Source organism: Somniosus microcephalus, chromosome 28 (assembly GCF_052327205.1).
Source record: "Somniosus microcephalus isolate GS21.2 chromosome 28, FLI_Smic_1.0, whole genome shotgun sequence".
NCBI classification, from domain to species: Eukaryota; Metazoa; Chordata; class Chondrichthyes; order Squaliformes; family Somniosidae; genus Somniosus; species Somniosus microcephalus.
This window is the reverse complement of record NC_141014.1, coordinates 10,162,807-10,186,996: the sequence shown is the minus strand read 5'-3', so window position 1 is coordinate 10,186,996 and position 24,190 is coordinate 10,162,807. Positions and strand designations below refer to the sequence as shown.

General features: G+C 51.6%; 1 protein-coding gene across 2 annotated transcripts in view; it reads left to right on the top strand.

The window, feature by feature from the left end:
- The window catches only part of naga (N-acetylgalactosaminidase, alpha), a 120,644-nt gene that overhangs the window by 76,479 nt on the left and 19,975 nt on the right, over nucleotides 1-24,190 (top strand). For both annotated transcript variants that reach the window (XM_085969452.1, XM_085969453.1), the window contains 2 exons: nucleotides 8,046-8,220; nucleotides 23,499-23,676. In XM_085969452.1, the coding sequence (XP_085825578.1) occupies nucleotides 8,046-8,220; nucleotides 23,499-23,676 (353 nt within the window). The remainder of the gene's footprint in view (nucleotides 1-8,045; nucleotides 8,221-23,498; nucleotides 23,677-24,190) is intronic.

Here is a 24,190-nt window from a genome sequence, read left to right as displayed (position 1 = left end):
GGGTACAGTTTCACAGACACTGACTCTCACTGGGGTACAGTTCCGCAGTCACTGACTCTCACTGGGGTACAGTTCCACAGGCACTGACTCTCACTGGGGTACAGTTCCACAGACACTGACTCTCAGTGGGGTACAGTTCCACAGACACTGACTCTCACTGGGATACAGTTCCATAGGCACTGACTCTCACTGGGGTACAGTTCCACAGCCACTGACTCTCACTGGGGTACAGTTCCACAGCCACTGACTCTCACTGGGGTACAGTTCCACAGGCACTGACTCTCACTGGGGTACAGTTCCACAGGCACTGACTCTCACTGGGGTACAGTTTCACAGACACTGACTCTCATTGGGGTACAGTTCCACAGGCACTGACTCTCACTGGGGTACAGTTCCACAGACACTGACTCTCACTGGGGTACAGTTCCACAGGCACTGACTCTCACTGGGGTACAGTTCCACAGACACTGACTCTCACTGTGGTACAGTTCCACAGACACTGACTCTCACTGGGGTACAGTTCACAAGGCACTGACTCTCACTGTGGTACAGTTCCACAGACACTGACTCTCACTGGGGTACAGTTTCACAGACACTGACTCTCACTGGGGTACAGTTCCACAGACACTGACTCTCACTGGGGTACAGTTCTAGGGGCACTGACTCTCACTGGGGTACAGTTCCACAGACACTGACTCTCACTGGGGTACAGTTCCACAGACACTGACTCTCACTGGGGTACAGTTCCACAGACACTGATTCTCACTGGGGTACAGTTCCACAGACACTGACTCTCAATGGGGTACAGTTCCACAGACACTGACTCTCACTGGGGTACAGTTCCACAGACACTGACTCTCACTGGGGTACAGTTCCACAGACACTGACTCTCACTGGGGTACAGTTCCACAGACACTGACTCTCTCTGGGGTACAGTTCCACAGACACTGACTCTCACTGGGGTACAGTTCCACAGACACTGACTCTCACTGGGGTACAGTTCCACAGACACTGACTCTCACTGGGGTACAGTTCCACAGACACTGATTCTCACTGGGGTACGGTTCCACAGACACTGACTCTCACTGGGGTACGGTTTCACAGACACTCACTCTCACTGGGGTACAGTTCCAGGGGCACTGACTCTCACTGGGGTACAGTTTAACAGACACTGACTCTCACTGGGGTACAGTTCCATAGACACTGACTCTCACTGGGGTACAGTTTCACAGACACTGACTCTCACTGGGGTACTGTTCCACAGACACTGACTCTCACTGGGGTACAGTTCCACAGACACTGACTCTCACTGGGGTACAGTTCCACAGACACTGACTCTCACTGGGGTACAGTTCCACAGTCACTGACTCTCACTGGGGTACAGTTCCACAGGCACTGACTCTCACTGGGGTACAGCTCCACAGACACTGACTCTCAGTGGGGTACAGTTCCACAGACACTGACTCTCACTGGGGTACAGTTCCAGGGGCACTGACTCTCACTGGGGTACTGTTCCACAGACACTGACTCTCACTGGGGTACAGTTCCACAGGCACTGAGTCTCACTGGGGTACAGTTCCACAGGCACTGACTCTCACTGGGGTACAGTTCCACAGGCACTGACTCTCACTGGGGTACAGTTCCGGGGCACTGACTCTCACTGGGGTACAGTTCCACAGACACTGACTCTCACTGGGGTACAGTTCCACACACACTGACTCTCACTGGGGTACAGTTCCACAGACACTGACTCTCACTGGGGTACAGTTCCACAGGCACTGACTCTCACTGGGTTACAGTTCCACAGACACTGACTCTCACTCGGGTACAGTTCCACAGACACTGACTCGCACTGGGGTACAGTTCCAGGGGCACTGACTCTCACTGGGGTACAGTTCCACAGACACTGACTCTCACTGGGGTACAGTTCCACAGACACTGACTCTCACTGGGGTACAGTTCCACAGACACTGACTCTCACTGGGGTACAGTTCCACAGACACTGACTCTCACTGGGGTACAGTTCAACAGGCACTGACTCTCACTGGGGTACAGTTCCACAGACACTGACTCTCACTGGGGTACAGTTCCACAGACACTGACTCTCACTGGGGTACAGTTCCACAGGCACTGACACTCACTGGGGTACGGTTCCACAGGCACTGACTCTCACTGGGGTACAGTTCCAGAGGCACTGACTCTCACTGGGGTACAGTTCCACAGGCACTGACTCTCACTGGGGTACAGCTCCACAGTCACTGACTCTCACTGGGGTACAGTTCCACAGACACTGACTCTCACTGGGGTACAGTTCCACAGACACTGACTCTCACTGGAGTACAGTTTCACAGACACTGACTCTCACTGGGGTACAGTTCCACAGACACTGACTCTCACTTGGGTACAGTTCCACAGACACTGACTCTCACTGGGGTACAGTTCCAGGGGCACTGACTCTCACTGGGGTACAGTTCCACAGACACTGACTCTCACTGGGGTACAGTTCCACAGACACTGACTCTCACTGGGGTACAGTTCCACAGGCACTGACTCTCACTGGGGTACAGTTCCACAGGCACTGACTCTCACTGGGGTACAGTTCCACAGTCACTGACTCTCACTGGGGTACAGTTCCACAGGCACTGACTCTCACTGGGGTACAGTTCCACAGACACTGACTCTCACTGGGGTACAGTTCCACAGGCACTGACACTCACTGGCGTACGGTTCCACAGGCACTGACTCTCACTGGGGTACAGTTCCAGAGGCACTGACTCTCACTGGGGTACAGTTCCACAGGCACTGACTCTCACTGGGGTACAGCTCCACAGTCACTGACTCTCACTGGGGTACAGTTCCACAGACACTGACTCTCACTGGGGTACAGTTCCACAGACACTGACTCTCACTGGAGTACAGTTTCACAGACACTGACTCTCACTGGGGTACAGTTCCACAGACACTGACTCTCACTTGGGTACAGTTCCACAGACACTGACTCTCACTGGGGTACAGTTCCAGGGGCACTGACTCTCACTGGGGTACAGTTCCACAGGCACTGACTCTCACTGTGGTACAGTTCAACAGACACTGACTCTCACTGGGGTACAGTTCCACAGACACTGACTCTCACTGGGGTACAATTCCACAGACACTGACTCTCACTCGGGTACCGTTCCACAGACACTGACTCTCACTAGGGTACAGTTCCACAGACACTGACTCTCACTGGGGTACAGTTCCACAGTCACTGACTCTCACTGGGGTACAGTTCCACAGACACTGACTCTCACCTGGATACAGTTCCACAGACACTGACTCTCACTGGGGTACAGTTCCACAGACACTGACTCTCACTGGGGTACAGTTCCACAGACACTGACTCTCACTGGGGTACAGTTCCACAGTCACTGACTCTCACTGGGGTACAGTTCCACAGACACTGACTCTCACTGGGGGACAGTTCCACAGTCACTGACTCTCACTGGGGTACAGTTCCACAGACACTGACTCTCAATGGAGTACAGTTCCACAGGCACTGACTCTCACTGGTGTACAGTTCCACAGACACTGACTCTCATTGGGGTACGGTTCCACAGACACTGACTCTCACTGGGGCACAGTTCCACAGGCACTGACTCTCACTGGGGTACAGTTCCACAGACACTGACTCTCACTGGGGTACAGTTCCACAGACACTGACTCTCACTGGGGTACGGTTCCACAGAAACTGACTCTCAATGGGGTACAGTTCCACAGACACTGAATCTCATTGGGGTACAGTTCCACAGACACTGGCTCTCACTGGGGTACAGTTTCACAGACATTGACTCTCACTGGGGTACAGTTCCATAGACACTGACTCTCACTGGGGTACAGTTTCACAGACACTGACTCTCACTGGGATACAGTTCCACAGACACTGACTCTCACTGGGGTGCAGTTTCACAGACACTGACTCTCACTGGGGTACAGTTCCACAGACACTGACTCTCACTGGGGTACAGTTCCACAGACACTGACTCTCACTGGGGTACAGTTCCACAGACACTGACTCTCACTGGGGTACAGTTCTAGGGGCACTGACTCTCACTGGGGTACAGTTCCACAGACACTGACTCTCACTGGGGTACAGTTCCACAGACACTGACTCTCACTGGGGTACAGTTCCACAGACACTGACTCTCACTGGGGTACAGTTCCACAGACACTGACTCTCACTGGGGTACAGTTCCACAGACACTGACTCTCACTGGGGTACAGTTCCACAGACACTGACTCTCACTGGGGTACAGTTGCACAGACACTGACTCTCACTGGGGTACAGTTCCACAGACACTGACTCTCACTGGGGTACAGTTCCACAGACACTGACTCTCACTGGGGTATAGTTCCACAGACACTGACTCTCACTGGGGTACAGTTCCACAGACACTGATTCTCACTGGGGTACGGTTCCACAGACACTGACTCTCACTGGGGTACGGTTTCACAGACACTCACTCTCACTGGGGTACAGTTCCAGGGGCACTGACTCTCACTGGGGTACAGTTTAACAGACACTGACTCTCACTGGGGTACAGTTCCACACGCACTGACTCTCACTGGGGTACAGTTCCACAGACAGTGTCTCTCACTGGGGTACAGTTTCACAGACACTGACTCCCACTGGGGTACAGTTCCATAGACACTGACTCTCACTGGGGTACAGTTTCACAGACACTGACTCTCACTGGGGTACTGTTCCACAGACACTGACTCTCACTGGGGTACAGTTCCACAGACACTGACTCTCACTGGGGTACAGTTCCACAGACACTGACTCTCACTGGGGTACAGTTCCACAGTCACTGACTCTCACTGGGGTACAGTTCCACAGGCACTGACTCTCACTGGGGTACAGCTCCACAGACACTGACTCTCAGTGGGGTACAGTTCCACAGACACTGACTCTCACTGGGGTACAGTTCCACAGGCACTGAGTCTCACTGGGGTACAGTTCCACAGGCACTGACTCTCACTGGGGTACAGTTCCACAGGCACTGACTCTCACTGGGGTACAGTTCCACAGTCACTGACTCTCACTGGGGTACAGTTCCACAGGCACTGACTCTCACTGGGGTACAGTTCCGGGGCACTGACTCTCACTGGGGTACAGTTCCACAGACACTGACTCTCACTGGGGTACAGTTCCACAGACACTGACTCTCACTGGGGTACAGTTCCACACACACTGACTCTCACTGGGGTACAGTTCCACAGACACTGACTCTCACTGGGGTACAGTTCCACAGGCACTGACTCTCACTGGGTTACAGTTCCACAGACACTGACTCTCACTCGGGTACAGTTCCACAGACACTGACTCGCACTGGGGTACAGTTCCAGGGGCACTGACTCTCACTGGGGTACAGTTCCACAGACACTGACTCTCACTGGGGTACAGTTCCACAGACACTGACTCTCACTGGGGTACAGTTCCACAGGCACTGACTCTCACTGGGGTACAGTTCCACAGGCACTGACACTCACTGGGGTACAGTTCCAGAGGCACTGACTCTCACTGGGGTACAGTTCCACAGGCACTGACTCTCACTGGGGTACAGTTCCACAGTCACTGACTCTCACTGGGGTACAGTTCCACAGGCACTGACTCTCACTGGGGTACAGTTCCACAGACACTGACTCTCACTGGGGTACAGTTCCACATGCACTGACACTCACTGGGGTACGGTTCCACAGGCACTGACTCTCACTGGGGTACAGTTCCAGAGGCACTGACTCTCACTGGGGTACAGTTCCACAGGCACTGACTCTCACTGGGGTACAGCTCCACAGTCACTGACTCTCACTGGGGTACAGTTCCACAGACACTGACTCTCACTGGGGTACAGTTCCACAGACACTGACTCTCACTGGAGTACAGTTTCACAGACACTGACTCTCACTGGGGTACAGTTCCACAGACACTGACTCTCACTTGGGTACAGTTCCACAGACACTGACTCTCACTCGGGTACAGTTCCACAGACACTGACTCTCACTGGCGTACAGTTCCAGGGGCACTGACTCTCACTGGGGTACAGTTCCACAGACACTGACTCTCACTGGGGTACAGTTCCACAGACACTGACTCTCACTCGGGTACAGTTCCACAGACACTGACTCGCACTGGGGTACAGTTCCAGGGGCACTGACTCTCACTGGGGTACAGTTCCACAGACACTGACTCTCACTGGGGTACAGTTCCACAGACACTGACTCTCACTGGGGTACAGTTCCACAGGCACTGACTCTCACTGTGGTACAGTTCAACAGACACTGACTCTCACTGGGGTACAGTTCCACAGACACTGACTCTCACTGGGGTACAGTTCCACAGACACTGACTCTCACTCGGGTACAGTTCCACAGACACTGACTCTCACTAGGGTACAGTTCCACAGACACTGACTCTCACTGGGGTACAGTTCCACAGTCACTGACTCTCACTGGGGTACAGTTCCACAGTCACTGACTCTCACTGGGGTACAGTTCCACAGACACTGACTCTCACCTGGATACAGTTCCACAGACACTGACTCTCACTGGGGTACAGTTCCACAGGGACTGACTCTCACTGGGGTACAGTTCCACAGACACTGACTCTCACCTGGATACAGTTCCACAGACACTGACTCTCACTGGGGTACAGTTCCACAGACACTGACTCTCACTGGGGTACAGTTCCACAGACACTGACTCTCACTGGGGTACAGTTCCACAGTCACTGACTCTCACTGGGGTACAGTTCCACAGACACTGACTCTCACTGGGGTACAGTTCCACAGACACTGACTCTCACTGGGGTACAGTTCCACAGACACTGACTCTCACTGGGGTACAGTTCCACAGACACTGACTCTCACTGGGATACAGTTCCACAGACACTGACTCTCACTGGGGTACAGTTTCACAGGCACTGACTCTCACTGGGGTACAGTTCCACAGGCACTGACTCTCACTGGGGTACAGTTCCACAGACACTGACTCTCACTGGGGTACAGTTCCACAGACACTGACTCTCACTGGGGTACAGTTCCACAGACACTGACTCTCACTGGGGTACTGTTCCACAGGCACTGACTCTCACTGGTGTACAGTTCCACAGACACTGACTCTCACTGGGGTACAGTTCCACAGTCTCTTGCTAGGATTGGAGTTCATTTTCTCGAGCACCAGTTGCCTCCGTTAGCTCTTCAGTGTGGCCAAATTTCATTTTTGTGCACAGACATTGAGTGTCAATGGCTATTGGACCACACCGGCCATCACAGATTCCTATCCTGTCCTCCCCCTATGCCACACGTTCCAGCAGGACTCTAGGATCGGGTTCAGGAGCCGGAAGCTTGGCTGATTATTTTCCTTCGCTCCCTACCCCAGGCGTTGACTACCAGCTGATGAGCAGAGACCAGGGCTCCGAGCCAGGATCTTCCTGAGCGCTATGGGACAATATCACATCACGTGACACCTGTCCTCACGGAGTGATCTGCTAGCCCCAAAGTTATGATCTTACAATGATCATTGGTCCTGCTAAATTAAAAAGTTGGTTGGGGCCTGGGCTTCCCGTTGGGGCCCGGGCCTACTGTTGGGGCCCGGGCCTACTGTTGGGGCCCGGGCCTACTGTTGGGGCCCGGGCCTACTGTTGGGGCCCGGGCCTACTGTTGGGGCCCGGGCTTCGCGTTGGGCTCTGGGCCTACTGTTGGGGCCTAGGCTTCCCGTTGGGCTCTGGGCCTACTGTTGGGGCATAGGCTTCCCGTTGGGCCCTGGGCCTACTGTTGGGCCCTGGGCTTCCTGTTGGGCCCTGGGCCTACTGTTGGGCCCTGGGCTTCCTGTTGGGGCCTGCGCCTACTGTTGGGGCCTGCGCCTACTGTTGGGGCCTGGGCTTCGCGTTGGGCCTTGGGCCTACTGTTGGGCCTTGGGCCTCCTGTTGGGGCCTCTGCCGGCTCTACTCTGCGCAGGGACCGTTGGACAGGAAATCTAACTCTTTATCCTCTGTTTGCAAACAGTGAGCGGCTGTTCATGGACATGGCGGACCGCTTGGCGGCGGACGGCTGGAAGGAGCTTGGCTACCAGTACGTGAACATAGACGACTGCTGGGCAGCAAGGAAGAGGGACTCACAGGGGCGGCTGGTGGCCGATCCCCACCGATTCCCCAGTGGAATTAAAGCTTTGGCTCGATATGTGAGTCTAGATTTTAACCCTCTCCCCTTCCCCATCTCCCTCTCCCCCGTTCCCCTTATCCCCTTGGTCCCTCTCCCTATCCCCATTCACTGTGTGGCCGTCAGTGATCCTTACTCTACCTCGCAGTGGGGCAGGAGGGGGGGCATTGGTCACGTTACTGTTGGTCTTGCAGCTGATCCGGGCCGTGAATGCGTCAGGATGGGATGGAAACCGGTTGTGGTGTCGATCTCCTTTTGCAATGTGTCACTCTGGCTTCTGCTTAAAGAGGAACATGTTAGTTCTGCATTTGTGCAGAGAATCGTACAGCACAGAAGGAGGCCAATCGGAACATAAGAACAAAAGAAATAGGAGCAGGAATAGGCCACTTGGCCCCTCGAGCCTGCTCCGTCATTCAATAAGATCATGGCTGATCTAGGGCTCAAAGCCGCTTCCCTGCCCGCTCCCCATAACCCTTCACTCCCTTATCTTGTAAAAATCTGTCTATCTCCACCTTAAATGTATTTAATGACCCAGCCTCCACGGCTCTCTGGGGCAGAGAATTCCACAGATTTACGACCCTCTGAGAGAAGAAATTCCTCCTCACCTCAGTTCTAAAAGGGCGACCCTTTATTCTGAAACTGTGCCCCTGAGTTCTAGATTTCCCCACGAGGGGAAACATCCTCTCTGCATCTACCCTGTCGAGCCCCCTCAGTATCTTATGTTTCAATAAGATCACCTCTCATTCTTCTAAATTCCAATGAGTATAGGCCCAACCTGCTCAACCTTTCTTCATAAGTCAACCCCCTCATCTCTGGAATTAACCGTGTGAATCGTCTCTGAACTGCCTCCAATGCAAGTATATCCTTCCTTAAATAAGGAGACCAAAACTGTACGCAGTACTCAAGGTGTGGTCTCACCAATACCCTGTACAGTTGTAGCAGGACTTCCCTGCTTTTATACTCCAACCCCCTTGCAATAAAGGCCAACATTCCATTTGCCGATTACTTGCTGCACCTGCATGCTAACTTTTTGTGTTTCATGCACAAGGAACATCGTGCCTGTGCCGGCATTTGAAAGAACTGACCAATTAGTCCCACTCCCCTGCCCTTTCCCCACCGGTCTGCAAATGTTTCCCCCTCTGGCTCTTTTGCCAACCACCTTCAATCGGTGTCCTCTGGTTATCGACCCTCCTGCCACTGGAAACGGTTTCTCATGACTTTGAACACCTCTATTAATTCTCCCCTTAACCTTCAATGCTCTAAAGCAGGGGTTCTCAACCTTTTTTGCTTCTGAGGCCCCTCTCCCGTGTTATAAAAATTCCACGGACCCCCCGCTACATAACACAAGTATTTTTCTGTATAAGAATTTTATTTGGCTTCACTTACTGCCCAAGAAGAATGACCAGGGTAACAGAGAGTTTCAACCGGGCAGCCTTACTCGAATGCTATTCAAAATTGACCTCCCACTCTTAAATTGTTCATAGAATAGAAAATAAAGACTTGCATTTCTATAGCGCCTTTCACGACCACCGGACGTCCCAACACGCTTTACAGCCAATGAAGTACTTTTTGGGTGGGCGTGTGTGCTGTGAGGAGGATGCAGAGAAACTCCAGTATGATTTGGACAGGTTGGGTGATTGGGCAGATGCATGGCAGATGCAGTATAATGTGGATAAATGCGAGGTTATCCACTTTGGTGGCAAAAACAGGAAGACAGATTATTATCTGAACGGCAATAGATTGGGAGAAGGGGAAGTGCAACGAGACCTGGGTGTCCTTGTGCACCAGTCGCTGAAGGTAAGCATGCAGGTGCAGCAGGCGGTTAAGAAGGCAAATGGTATGTTGGCCTTCGTAGCAAGAGGGTTCGAGTACAGGAACAAGGATGTCTTGCTGCAGTTGTACAGGGCCGTGGTGAGACCGCACCTTGAGTATTGTGTGCAGTTTTGGTCGCCTTATCTGAGGAAGGATGTTCTTGCCATGGAGGGAGTGCAGCGAAGATTCACCAGACTGATACCTGGGATGGCAGGAATGATGTATGAAGAGAGATTGGGTCGATTAGGCTTATATTCGCTAGAGTTTAGAAGAATGAGAGGGGATCTCATTGAAACTTATAAAATTCTAACAGCACTAGACAGACTAGATGCAGGAAGGATGTTCCCGATGGCGGGGGAGTCCAGAACCAGGGGTCACAGTCTAAGGATAAGGGGTAAGCAATTAAGTGGTGAGATGAGGAGGAATTTCTTCACCCAGAGAGTGGTGAACCTGTGGAATTCTCCACCACAGAAGGCAGTTGAGGCCAATTCATTAAATGTATTCAAGAAGGAGTTAGGTATATTTCTTAAGGCATCAAGGGATATGGGGAGAAAGCAGGGACAGGGTACTGAATTTGGATGATCAGATTGAATGACGGAGCAGGCTCGAGGGGCCGAATGGCCTACTCCTGCCTTCTATGTTTTGAAGTGTAGTCACTGTTGTAATGTAGAAAACCCAATTTGCGCACAGCAAGCTCCCACAAAGAGAGCCATGTGATAATCCCCAGATAGTCTGTTTCAGTGATGTTGATTGAGGAATAAATACACCGGGGAGAACTCCCCTGCTCTTTTACGTCCACCTGAGAGCGCAGACGGGGCCTCGATTTAACGTCTCCTCTGAAAGACGACACCTCCGACACTGCAGTACTGAGGGAGTGTCAGCCAAATTTTTGTGCTCAAGTCTCTGGAGCGGGCCTTGAACCCACAACCATTCTGACTTAGAGGCGAGGGTCCTGCCCACTGAGCCACGGCTGACACACGAGACAAATGCTACAGTAAGCAGACTAGATGTCGGTTGTGGTGTCGATCTCCTTTTGCAATGTGTCACTCTGGCTTCTGCTTAAAGAGGAACATGTTAGTTCTGCATTTGTGCAGAGAATCGTACAGCACAGAAGGAGGCCAATCGGAACATAACAAAAGAAATAGGAGCAGGAACAGGCCACTTGGCCCCTCGAGCCAGTTCCATCATTCAATAAGATCATGGCTGATCTAGGGCTCAAAGCCACTTCCCTGCCCACTCCCCATAACCCTTCACTCCCTTATCTTGTAAAAATCTGCCTATCTCCACCTTAAATGTATTTAATGACCCAGCCTCCACGGCTCTCTGGGGCAGAGAATTCCACAGATTTACGACCCTCTGAGAGAAGAAATTCCTCCTCACCTCAGTTCTAAAAGGGCGACCCTTTATTCTGAAACTATGCCCCCGAGTTCTAGATTTCCCCACGAGGGGAAACATCCTCTCTGCATCTACCTTGTTGAGCCCCCTCAGTATCTTATATGTTTCAATAAGATCACCTCTCATTCTTCTAAATTCCAATGAGTATAGGTGTTGAGTCTGTGTTTTCCAAATGTAGTTATGCTGAATAACTGGACACAGACAACAGAACACTTAAACAGGTCTTTAGTAATTGAGGGTCAGGGCTGAACTGAAATACAAACTGCTCCACAGGGTTTATATACCGGTGTGGTCACCACCGGTACTACAATATACAGGAGCCATCAGAAAGTAGTTCATCACCTTAAGGTAGTCTCTTAAGGTGGTACAGGTTACATACACTACAATTCCTCCCCTTTTAGCTTAACAGTGTACACCCCAATTTAAACATAACATGGATAACATATATACAACTTTCATACAAAACTGTTCAAAGATTCAGTCTCTGAGGAGGCCTCCTGATCCGGGCCGGATAACGCCTTTCAGGGGTCTCTGGTTCTTGTTGCTGGGGTGACTCATCCATTTGATCTCTTATGGATTGAACATCATCATGTACGTTCGAGTCTGAGGTAGATGCTACAGGCTCAATAACTTCTTCAACTGGTGTCTCTGCCGTAGACATGGGGTCGACCCTTGTTCTCGATTCCACAAGTTGGTCAGCATGACGTCGTATTACGTTCTCACCAACGTCTACCGTGTACATCAAGGGTCCTTGTCGGGCACGAATTGTTCCGGATTGCCATTTATCATTCCTATAGTCCCTGGCCAACACTGGTTGTCCTATTTCGAAACTCCGAGTGCCCTTGTTATTTACGTGCTGGAATTGTTTGTTTTCGACTTCCCTACGCACATTGGGTTTTAACAAATCCAATCGGGACCGCAACCTCCTGTTATAGAACATTATGGCAGGGCTTTGATTTGTCACTGCATGCGTGGCATTTCGATATGCCATCAGGAAATTGTCCACCTTGTGTTGTAGTGGAATATGGTCTTCGATGGCCTTTATCGCCTTTTTGAACGTTTGTACAAATCTCTCGGCCAACCCATTTGTAGCCGGATGATATGGGGCAGATGTATAGTGTTTCACCCCATTCTTCTTCATGAATTTCTGGAATTCTTCTGACACGAACTGTGGTCCGTTGTCTGAACATATTTGTTCCGGCAGCCCATTCCTTGCAAATATGGTTCTTAGAACTGCGATCGTCTTTTCAGAGGTAGTGGTCGACATCTTAATCACTTCTGGCCATTTAGAATGTGCGTCTACCACTATCAAAAACATGGAATCCATGAATGGACCTGCAAAGTCGATATGCACACGTTGCCATAGGGTTGAAGGCCATTCCCACGGATGCAGCGGTGCAATTGGAGGTGCATTTTGAACTTTTTGGCACCCTGAGCAGCTTTTAGTCAGATCCTCTATTTGTTTGTCGATACCTGGCCACCACACATAAGCCCTAGCAAGGCCTTTCATCTTGACTCCCCCCAGATGACCTTCATGCAGTTCCTTCAGAACTCTCTCCCTTAATTTAGGAGGAATAATCACCCTTGTTCCATACATCAATGTTCCTTGACAGACGGACAGCTGCTCTCGTCTGGCTGAGAATGCCGGTAACAGTGGTTCGCCATGTGTTGGCCATCCCTTCACTGTCAGATCGTAGACCAGAGACAGTGTCGGGTCGTTTCTGGTCTCTCTCTCAATACTCGCATTGGTGACTGGTAAGCATTCGATGATGGTCGAGTGAAATATCTCGACAGGGTCAACTGCCGGTGCCTCTTCCGCTGTAGGTAGTGGCAGGCGCGACAGCCCATCAGCATTACCATGTTGCTTTGTACCTTTGAATTCGATATCATATTGATGTGCCCCTAGGAAAAGGGACCATCTCTGAAGCCTCTGCGCCGTCATAACCGGAACACCCTTCTTAGGGTTAAAGATGGAAACCAACGGCTGGTGATCTGTCAGCAGTGTAAACCTTTGGCCTTGCAGGTAATGGTTAAATTTCATAACTCCCCACACGAGGCTGAGAGCCTCCCTATCTATCTGAGCATAGTTGCGCTCAGCGGAGGTCAATGATCTGGATGCGAACGCGACTGGCCTTTCCAAGCCATTTGGCAACTTATGTGAGAGCACTGCCCCGATACCATATGGAGAAGCATCACAAGCTAAACGAATAGGCAGCGTTGGGTTAAAGTGAGCCAACACTTCCTTAGAGGTGATCAGTGCCTTGCTTTTTTGAAAAGCCCACTTACAGTCCTCGCTCCACTTCCATGGTACTCCCATTTGCAAAAGAGTGTTCAGCGGGTGTAACACCGTGGATAAATTTGGAAGGTGGTAATAGTTAATCAACCCAAGGAACGACCTCAACTGGGATACATTTTCCGGAGCGGGCGCTTTCACAACAGCTTCGATCTTGTCAGGTGACTTATGAAGCCCCTCCTGGTCAATGACGTGACCGCAGTACGAGATTCGCTTCTGAAAGAACTCACATTTCTGGTGATTAACTCTGAGTCCATATTCTTTCAATCTGGTGAGCACCTGCTCCAAATTCGCGAGGTGTTCCTTATCATCATCTCCTGTAATCAGAATGTCGTCCAGGTAGCATTGTGTGCCTGGAATTCCCTGTAATACCTGCTCCATGGCCCTTTGCCAAATCGCTGGAGCCGATGCCACTCCAAAAACCAGTCTATTATACCGATATAAGCCCTTATGTGTGTTGATCGTGAGATACTGGCGTGACGCTTCATCAACTTCCATCTGTAAGTACGCCTGCGCCAGGTCTATCTTGGTGAAGTGTTTCCCACCAGACAGCGAAGCGAAGATATCCTCAATCCGCGGAAGCGGATATTGCACCGTGTGAAGAACCGGATTAACAGTGATCTTGAAATCGCCACAGATGCGACCCTTCCCAGGTTCCCCCGGCTTGTTGCTCAACGAACGCTTCATGACAGGAACAATGGGCGTGGCCCATTCGCTCCAGTCCACCTTTGACAGTACTCCTGAACGTTCTAGCCCTTCCAGCTCTGCTTCCACCGCAGGTCGTATCGCATAAGGTCTGGCTTTGAAAAATTTTGGGTTTGCATGTTCTTCAACCTTGATGTTTGCCGTAATTCCTTTCAGTGTTCCCAGTCCCTGTTGGAACACCTCCTTAGCATCGTCCAATATTTTGGACAGTCGTTTAGTTTTGACATCGTCCTCTTTACAGGAATCTACAGTTAGTGCTTGTAAGGAATGCCAGTCCATATTTATTCTCCGGATCCATTCCCGTCCCAGTAGTGGTGGACCTCCCTCAGGTAACACATACAAGTCCATTCCCTGACTTTCTTTACCATTGTAGACCACCTTTACCTTTATCTTTCCGATGGGGTACACTCTTTGCCCCGTGTATGTTTTCAATACAATCTCCGTATCCCTCAGGGGAATGTGTGAGAATAACCTTTTGTACTCTTGCTTATTCATGACCGTCAATGCCAATCCAGTGTCCAATTCCATCTTCACTTGGACTCCTGCTATCCAAAGCATGACCCAGATAGTTTGGTGGTCTGCTGTGTTACCCACATTATGTATTTTTAGACAACCCAGTTCTTACTGTTGGAGTCTGAATCCGTCTTTTGTTCATCCGAACTGTTCTCTGTCACCTTGTGTACTTTCTTGTACTTCTCCTGCGGCGACTTTTTGTTGCTGGTCTTCTTTCCTGACCGGCATACTTTCGCTATGTGACCAAGTCTGCCACATTTCCTGCATTCTTTATCTTTGAACCAGCACTGGTTCTGATCATGCGTTGTCCTTCCGCAACGATAACACTTTACTGCACCCAATGCCATTTCATTGGTGCTGAATTCCGATGGCCTTTGCTGCATTTCCGCAGTGCCTCGTGCTGCTGCCTCGTGCGATGCTGCAATGCTGAAAGCTTTGTCCAGCGTAAGATCCTTTTCCTCTAGCAGTCGCTTCTGGGTTCCTTCCTTTAGTAGCCCACACACGAACTTATCTTTCAGAGCGTCTGCTAGTCCTATACCGAACTGACAGTACTTTGATAACTTGCGCAGTTCGATTAAGAATTCAGCGTTGCTTTCCTCTTTAAGCTGAATTCTTTTGTAAAATTTAAATCGTTCCGCTATCAGCAGCGGCGTGGGGTTTAAATGCTCTTGCAGGATAGTAACAATCTCAGCGAAACTCTTTCCTACCGGTTTATCTGGTGTTACAAGGTGCCTTAATAACCCGTACGTCTTCGCACCCATCGAGTTTAATATGGTTAGTGCTTTCTTATCCGCCGGTACCTCATTCGCTGTACAGTAAACTTCAACGCGTTCCACATAAGTGGCCCAATCTTCTACATCGCTATCAAAAGCAGTGATGTTACCCGTTTTTGGCATCTTGTTGAGTTTCCTTTATTTTATTTATTTTTCCAAAATGGCGGCTTCCCGCGCTTGGCGGCTTTTCCCGCGCTTATCTTCTTCCCCCGCCGACTAAAATGGCGATTACCGCGCTGTTGCCGTTCTCGCCTCCCAGCGGTCCTTATTTCCCCCGACGCTGCTGCTCTTGTTCCCCGCCGCTCCCGCGGTCCTCGTGGACATTAACGCTTTTCTGGCTGCTGCACGTCTCTGCCCGATTGCAGTCCGGCCCTTTTCACCGGCTGCGGTCGTGTTCTCCGCCCTTTTCTTCGGTTTCCCTCCCCTTCTCCCACTGACAACTCGGCCGACTTTCTCTCCGTGCCGCTAGATCGGGCTTACCCGCCGCTGTCGTAGAAGGGATGATCACTGCCTGTTGCTGATGGTGGACTTCGTGGCCAGCAAATCCAAACCGGGTTCTCGATGCCTCCCGTGCGATGCGGTGCTCAGCAGGATGATGAGGGCGGATGCCCCTTTTCGACGCCCGTTCTGAGGACGAAGCTTCCTTGGATGCAAAACTGCCGCTAGGTACGATCAGACTCGTCGCCACTGTTGAGTCTGTGTTTTCCAAATGTAGTTATGCTGAATAACTGGACACAGACAACAGAATACTTAAACAGGTCTTTAGTAATTGAGGGTCAGGGCTGAACTGAAATACAAACTGCTCCACAGAGTTTATATACCGGTGTGGTCACCACCGGTACTACAATATACAGGCGCCATCAGAAAGTTCATCACCTTAAGGTAGTACAGGTTACATACACTACAATAGGCCCAACCTGCTCAACCTTTCTTCATAAGTCAACCCCCTCATTTCTGGAATTAACCTAGTGAATCGTCTCTGAACTGCCTCCAATGCAAGTATATCCTTCCTTAAATAAGGAGACCAAAACTGTACGCAGTACTCCGGGTGTGGTCTCACCAATACCCTGTACAGTTGTAGCAGGACTTCCCTGCTTTTATACTCCAACCCCCTTGCAATAAAGGCCAACATTCCATTTGCCGATTACTTGCTGCACCTGCATGCTAACTTTGTGTTTCATGCACAAGGAACATCGTGCCTGTGCCGGCATTTGAAAGAACTGACCAATTAGTCCCACTCCCCTGCCCTTTCCCCACCGGTCTGCAAGTGTTTCCCCCTCTGGCTCTTTTGCCAACCACCTTCAATCGGTGTCCTCTGGTTATCGACCCTCCTGCCACTGGAAACGGTTTCTCATGACAGGGTACTGAATTTGGATGATCAGATTGAATGACGGAGCAGGCTCGAGGGGCCGAATGGCCTACTCCTGCCTTCTATGTTTTGAAGTGTAGTCACTGTTGTAATGTAGAAAACCCAATTTGCGCACAGCAAGCTCCCACAAGGAGAGCCATGTGATAATCCCCAGATAGTCTGTTTCAGTGATGTTGATTGAGGAATAAATATTGGCCAGTACACTGGGGAGAACTCCCCTGCTCTTTTACGTCCACCTGAGAGCGCAGACGGGGCCTCGATTTAACGTCTCCTCTGAAAGACGACACCTCCGACACTGCAGTACTGAGGGAGTGTCAGCCAAATTTTTGTGCTCAAGTCTCTGGAGCGGGCCTTGAACCCACAACCTTCTGACTTAGAGGCGAGGGTCCTGCCCACTGAGCCACGGCTGACACACGAGACAAATGTTACAGTAAGCAGACTAGATACGCTGGAGGAGGCATGCTCAACTTGTTACAATTTTCTGTCTGTCCGTGTTCTATACGTTTGAAAGTTACAGGGCGTACCGACGCGCGCGTCGCCTCAAAAGAAAGCTTGCGATTCCGGACCGGTCATAGGCGTATTTACGTTTCGGCCGGACAAAAATCCCGCCCGCGGTATCCCAAAAACGTTCAGCGTTCTGCTCATTAGCATCTCATTAGCGACCGTGTGACGTCGAGGTCCACCAATCGGACGGCGGGTTCCTTTCTACAGTTGAGTGTCGAGTGACTCGACGATTGACCAATCCTACGCTTCGGTGACCTGACCGGTCGACCAATCGGTGCGTGTGTGGGCGGGCCTTATCCTTCTGAACCGAGGTGAGTGGCCGCCATCTTGATTTTTCACACTTTTTTCCCCACACTTTCAGTGTGTTAGGGAAGTAAGGTAAATATTTTAATGATGTGTTAGGGAATTAAATAACAATTTAATCGGGGGGGGGGGGGGAGAGCCTCGGGAAATCGCGGGGGGGGGGGGGAGAGCCTCGGGAAATCGGGGGGGGGGGGGGAGAGCCTCGGGAAATCGCGGGGGGGGGAGCCTCGGGAAATCGCGGGGGGGGGGGAGAGCCTCGGGAAATCGAGGGGGGGGGGGGAGAGCCTCGGGAAATCGTTGGGGGGGGGGGAGCCTCGGGAAATCGCGGTGGGGGGGGGGGAGAGCTGATGAGTTTAAAAAAAACAAGAGGCCGCCAGTTGCGCGGCCGCCTTGACGACGGCACGCATTCGCACGGCCCCCGTTACCCCGGCAACGGGCCACGCCGGCGGTCTTGCCTGCTCCCCGCGGGCCGCCTCGCGCCGCCTGCACTGACCGCGCATGCGCCGCCTGCACTGACCGCACATGCGCCGCCCGCACTGACCGCGAGAGCCCGCTCCCGGCGCCGGCCGCCGCTCAGCATTCCTCCTCTGTGCTGAGTTAGCTGTTCCCAGCTGGTGGGGGAGCAAGATCGGTGTCCTTGATGGAGACGGGGTCGTGGGGGGGGGGGGGGGGGTGGGGGGAGACAGTGATTACACGGGGGGGAGACAGTGATTACACGGGGGGGGGGGGGGGGAGACAGTGATTACACGGGGGGAGACAGTGGTTACACGGGGGGGGGGGAGACATTGATTACACGGGAGACAGTCATTACACGGGGGGAGACAGTGATTACACGGGGATAGGACAGGGAGAGGACATCACAGGGAGAGGGGGGACACACGGGCAGGAAGACCAAGCGCCCCAAAATTGCCCTCGCAACGCGGGGCTCCCCAGCTTATATAATAATGGGAGCACATTCTTGTGGGAGTTTGAAGTCAATCACAACCAGGTCACTGGGACTTTGCAGATTATGGCAACATTTTGTGTATTTTTATCAATCCCAGCAGATAAAGTGCTGCCGATCTTTTGCCTTCTCCCAGTTCACGGAGGCATGGGGCCAGAAATCCGGGTCGGAGGCTTCCCGCGGGTGCAAGCCCCCGACCTGCACTTACCTAGCGCGCCGGCCGTTGTGCTGTGGGCCCCCGTGGAATTGCGATCCTGGGCCTCCTCCAACTGCGCAGTGCTCACGTATCCCAGGGGCACAGTTAGTTCGAAGCGTCCCCTGGGATCACGTAGGCCATGGGGAGCCAATCGGAGCAGGGAATCTCTATTCATAGATTTGACAGGAAGACCTGTCACATGTATGAATAGGAGTTCAGCCCCAAAACATAACTAAAACTTCAAATACATTTTTTTTAAAAATCATATTTTTAAAATAACTATAAATTACATAAAATAACTATTTTAAATAATTTACATTTTTGAAAAAAGTAATTACAGTTTTTAACAGGGCTAAAAATAAACTTACCTTTCTTTAAAGTATTAAAAAATAATAAACCTGTGGAAAAAATGTTTTAATTTTACTTAATTCACCACTTACCTTGTTAAAAGCAGGCCTTGCGACTGCTTTTTAAAAGTGTAGCTGCTGGAGACTTACCCTCCTGGAGAAACCTGTTAAAAAACCGGAAGTTCCAGGCGTACGCACTGCCTCTCCGGCGCACACGTTTGACCTGTGAACCCCTTCTTTCAAGGGAACGGAAGTTCCGGTTTCCCGCGCATGCGCAGTGCATGCACGAAACCGGCACTTTTGTTGGCCCTACGCGTGAGTACCCAGCGCGTACTCGCCCGTGGGGACCCGAATTTCTGGCCCAATCTCCCCCTCCCTCCCGAGTTCATGGAGTCGCTCCTCGTGTCCTGGTTCGTTAATGCTGCATGCCCCAAGCTCCTACCCGATACTGCTGCTTCGCTCCAGGATCGGACTTCGTCGAGCCTTGAGGATGGGAATTCCCGAGCCTTGCGGGTTGGAATTTCTGATCTGGCATTTGACGGGATTAAGAATTCCTGCCTGCAGCGTGCGGAAGAGGCTGATCGCAGAGCGAGGCAATTGCTGCATCAGAGAGGAGTTGGGAGTGTCAGTGAATGGCCAAGCTGATGAATGGAAATTTTTCCCAGTGGCCCTGCTTACCGCTCTGTTGTTCAAGTGGTTTTTTCACCCGCACAAACTTTGTTTCTTGCGTTCTCTGATGCAGCAAAACTATTGACCGAGACCTTGCTGAGTGTCGTGGCAGTCCGAAGGACGGACCCCTTGTAACCTTCTCGCGGACCCCCGGTTGCGAACCCCTGCAGTCCAAATGAGAGCAATCGCAGCTTCTCTAGGCTAGACGTAACTGAAGTCCCTCATCCCCGGCACCATTCCAATAAATCTCCTCTGCACCCTCTCCAAGGCCTTAACATTCTTCCTAAAGTGTGGTACCCAGAATTGGACACAATGGCTGGATTTTACGGGGGTGGGGGGTTCAGCGGGCACAATCGGTGGCAGGTCAGGTGTGAAAGTGTTTTTTTCCCCTCCAGCGGGCCAGGACCCCGCTGTGAAACCGCCGCCAAATGTCAGATCTGTCAGCGCTGAGCAGTTCCGACAGGCAGCGCCGGGGGAGGCAATTAAAATCATTAGTGGCTTGTTTACAGCCACTTATCAATGGTTTTTTCCCAGCTTTTTGGATTTAACAGGTTGCCCACCGGTTTCCCGCTGTGCCGAGACCTCGTTTGTGAAGCTGAGGCGGGAGGTCAGTGGCCATTGAATCAGCTGATGAGTTGACAACTTAAAATGTCAAGACAAAGTTCCCAGCTGATTGAATGAAAAATGTTCCCTTAACCAATAGCTTCTCTAAACTGCAATTCCACTACAGATTCAGGATGCTGCAAGTCTTTACACAAGTCTCCATCCAGTCTGACCTCATTACCTCTCCCACCATTGACAGATTGCTTCTGTCATCTCTACTTCACCTGCCATCTATTCCATCAGCATTGGTACCCTTGAAACTCTCTCACCTTGGTCCTCAGAATCCCACCACGATCAGCCCCAACACCAGCATCACCAGGCACGCCAGCAGCACCAACAACAACACCAACCTTCTCTGCAATCACCTGATGCTGCACAGGACAGAGGGCATCAACACCCGACCACATTGCTGCCCGGGAGGCCAGGGATGGCCTCACCATGGCCAGAGTTACTTCACTTGACGCTGTACACCCTGGCTGCCACATGATGCGCTAGGTTGGCACCACCCCACACCAGCACCATAAAGCATCCCTACAATGCCCAAGCCATTCCTTTCACACTCGCCCACCATTGCGGGGGGTACCGTTATGTCTCACCATTCACTGCAGCTCACTAAGCCACTTCCAAAGGTGCACACAAATCTGTCCAAGAACGCAAAGTGTTGAAAATAAAGGTTTCAATGTTTGACACCACATTAACAGAAACTTTACATGAACATTGCATAAAACACCCAAGTGCCTACCCTTGTGTGTTGTTAGTTGGTATGATTGCACTAGGATGAGGGTGAGTATGAGGGGTGGATAGTGAGATGGAGATGTGATAATGTAGATAGCGAGGGATGGGTGGAGGTGCAAGGTAAGTTGGTGTGAGTAAGGATGTGCAGGAGTAGGGTAGGGAAGGCAGAGTGATGTGGATGTGATGAGAGGCACAGCAGGATGAGGTTGAGTGTGGCTTTGTACTAACGTTTCGTGATCTACCGAGATCATTGAAAGGTTTGTGCCACCGCAGCCTGGTCCTCCTGACCACATCCCTGCTTGTGTCCTCCTCTGCAATCTGCAACCAGGCTGTGTGGGTCTCCCGGGGAGGTCTCTTCTGCCCATGGGAAGGGAAGAGAACCTCCCTGCGTGCTGTGACTCCCTCCAGAAGCATATGGGAGAACCTGGGTGCAGCCCTGTACCTCTGTGCAGTGATTGTCAGTGTTTGCTGCACCTCAATGCTGCAGAACACTGACAGCACAACTGTCAAAATAAAGTTGGCCATGGTCTCTTTAAGGAAACCGGCCGATGACGCGTCATCTAATTGGCCGGGAAACGCGCTGGGCGGGCTTAACAAGCCCAATCAGGGGAAATTCATGTCCGAGGCCGGGATGGGGTCGGGGTCGGGACCTGCCACTGACGTCGCCCACCATGGACCCGCCGAGGTGAGCAAAACCCAGCCCAGTACTCCAGCTGAGGCCTAACTGAGAGAGACAGATTTTTGAGCAACAGGGGAGTCGAGGGTTACGGGCAGTGGGCAGGAAAGTGGAGTTGAGGCCAAAATCGGATCAGCCATGATCTCATTGAATGGCGGAGCAGGCTCGAGGGGCCGAATGGCCTACTCCTGCTCCTATTTCTTATGTTCTTATGTTCTAACCAATGATTTATAAAGGTTTAGGACAACTTCCTTACATAGTGCACAGAATTACACAGAATTTACAGCAGAGAAACAGGCCATTCAATCCAATTGGTCTATGCCGGTGTTTATGCTCCACACGAGCCTCCTCCCACCCCTCTTCATCTAACCTTGTACTCGATGCCTCTGTTTACAAAGCCAAGGATCCCATATGCTTTTTTAACTGCTTTCTAAACTTGTCCTGCCACTTTCAAAGATTTGTCTTCAAATGGGGGGAGGAACAAAGGAACAGGAGTAGGTCATTCCGCCCCCCCCTCACTTATGGAGAGAGCCTCCTTGGATGAGGTACCGGAGGGTAGCGGGTGTCAGTATATTTTCCGCTGGTATTCTTGTGCCTCAGAGCTTCACGCGCACAATTTCCCGACATGTATCCAAGTGATGTCGGCCCCACTCCAGGAGCTCGCGGGAAGCTTGCCCCTCCCCCCGTATCCCAGCGAACCCCCCGCACCTTCAGGAGACGGAAACATTGGCAGAAAGTACAAAGCAAGGAAACCGGATCCCCGCCTTCCATCTCCAGCCTGTTCATTCAGTCCCTTCCGCTCCATTGAAGGCCGAGGCCTCGGGTTACCCTCTGTTCAGTGTCTCGCTGGCCATTCTGTTCCTCACTGACCGAACCTTCAGTAGAGGCTGTTGTACAAGTCGCAGGTCCTTTGAGGCCCAGGCTGATTGGCGGTTCCTTCACTGGGCTCCGCTGGGCGGTGCTGCGTTGCTTCAAGGGGTGCAGTGGGCTGGCATCACTGACCTTTCACCTCTTGGGCCTAGCTTTGATGCAGCCCACACTGAGGGGATGAAAGCGCCCTGCCCCAGCTCCCCCCATCCGCCCCCGGCCGGTGTCCTCCTGTTGATTGTAAGACTCCTGTACAAAATTCATTTGAGGCTGTCGGGGGAGGGGTGAGGATCTCCTAGCACCATTTTAAATTGGAGAATTTGCCCATTTTCTGTGTTACGAGAACAACTGAAAACCAAGATGGCGGGCGGGTGGTGGTCACCCGCGGGGAGTTCCCGTGGGACGAATTTGTTCTCACACCACCAGGGAGATAAAGGTAGGAACAGGAGGAGGCCATTCAGCCCCTCGAAACTGTTCCACCATTCAGTTAGATCATGGCTGACCTGTATCTTAACTCCATCTACCCACTTGGGTTCCTTAATCCTTAATACCCATACCCAACAAAGATAAAATGTTTCTCTATGTCTTATTTTAAAGGTCCATTCGAAAGGCTTGAAACTTGGCATTTACGGAGACCTTGGCACGTACACCTGTGGAGGGTACCCGGGCACCACACTGGATTTGGTTGAATTTGATGCTCTCACCTTTGCCTCCTGGGAAGTGGACATGCTGAAACTGGACGGTTGCTACTCCAACTCCTCCGAAAAGGCCGTGGGTGAGCACAGGAGCCGGTGGCTGGGCTGGCACTGCTCCATTTGACCATCACAATGAAGGGTTTAAGAGGGTAGAATTCCCCGAGTTCCCGCTCCGCCTCCGGCACGGAGTTTGGCTCGACGGGTTCGGTGAATCAGTGCAGAGGTCGGCGTTCCTGACTCGCGGCACGAAATGACACAGCACAGAAGGAGGCCACTCGGCCCATCGTGCCTGTGCCGGCTCTTTGAAAGAGCTCTCCAATTAGTCCCACTCCCCTGCTCTGTCCCCATAGCCCTGCAGATTTGTCCTCTTCGAGTATTTATCCCAATTCCCTTTCGAAAGTTATCATTGAATCTGCTTCCACCGCGCTTTCAGGCAGCGCGTTCCAGATGTGCAGGTATCTGGTGAGAACAGAATTGGGTTCAGCCGCAATGAAGGCAGAGCTGGTTAAAGTGGACCGGGAAAATAGATTAAAGGTAAGACGGTTGATAAGCAATGGCAGACATTTAAGGAGATATTTCATAACTCTCAACAAA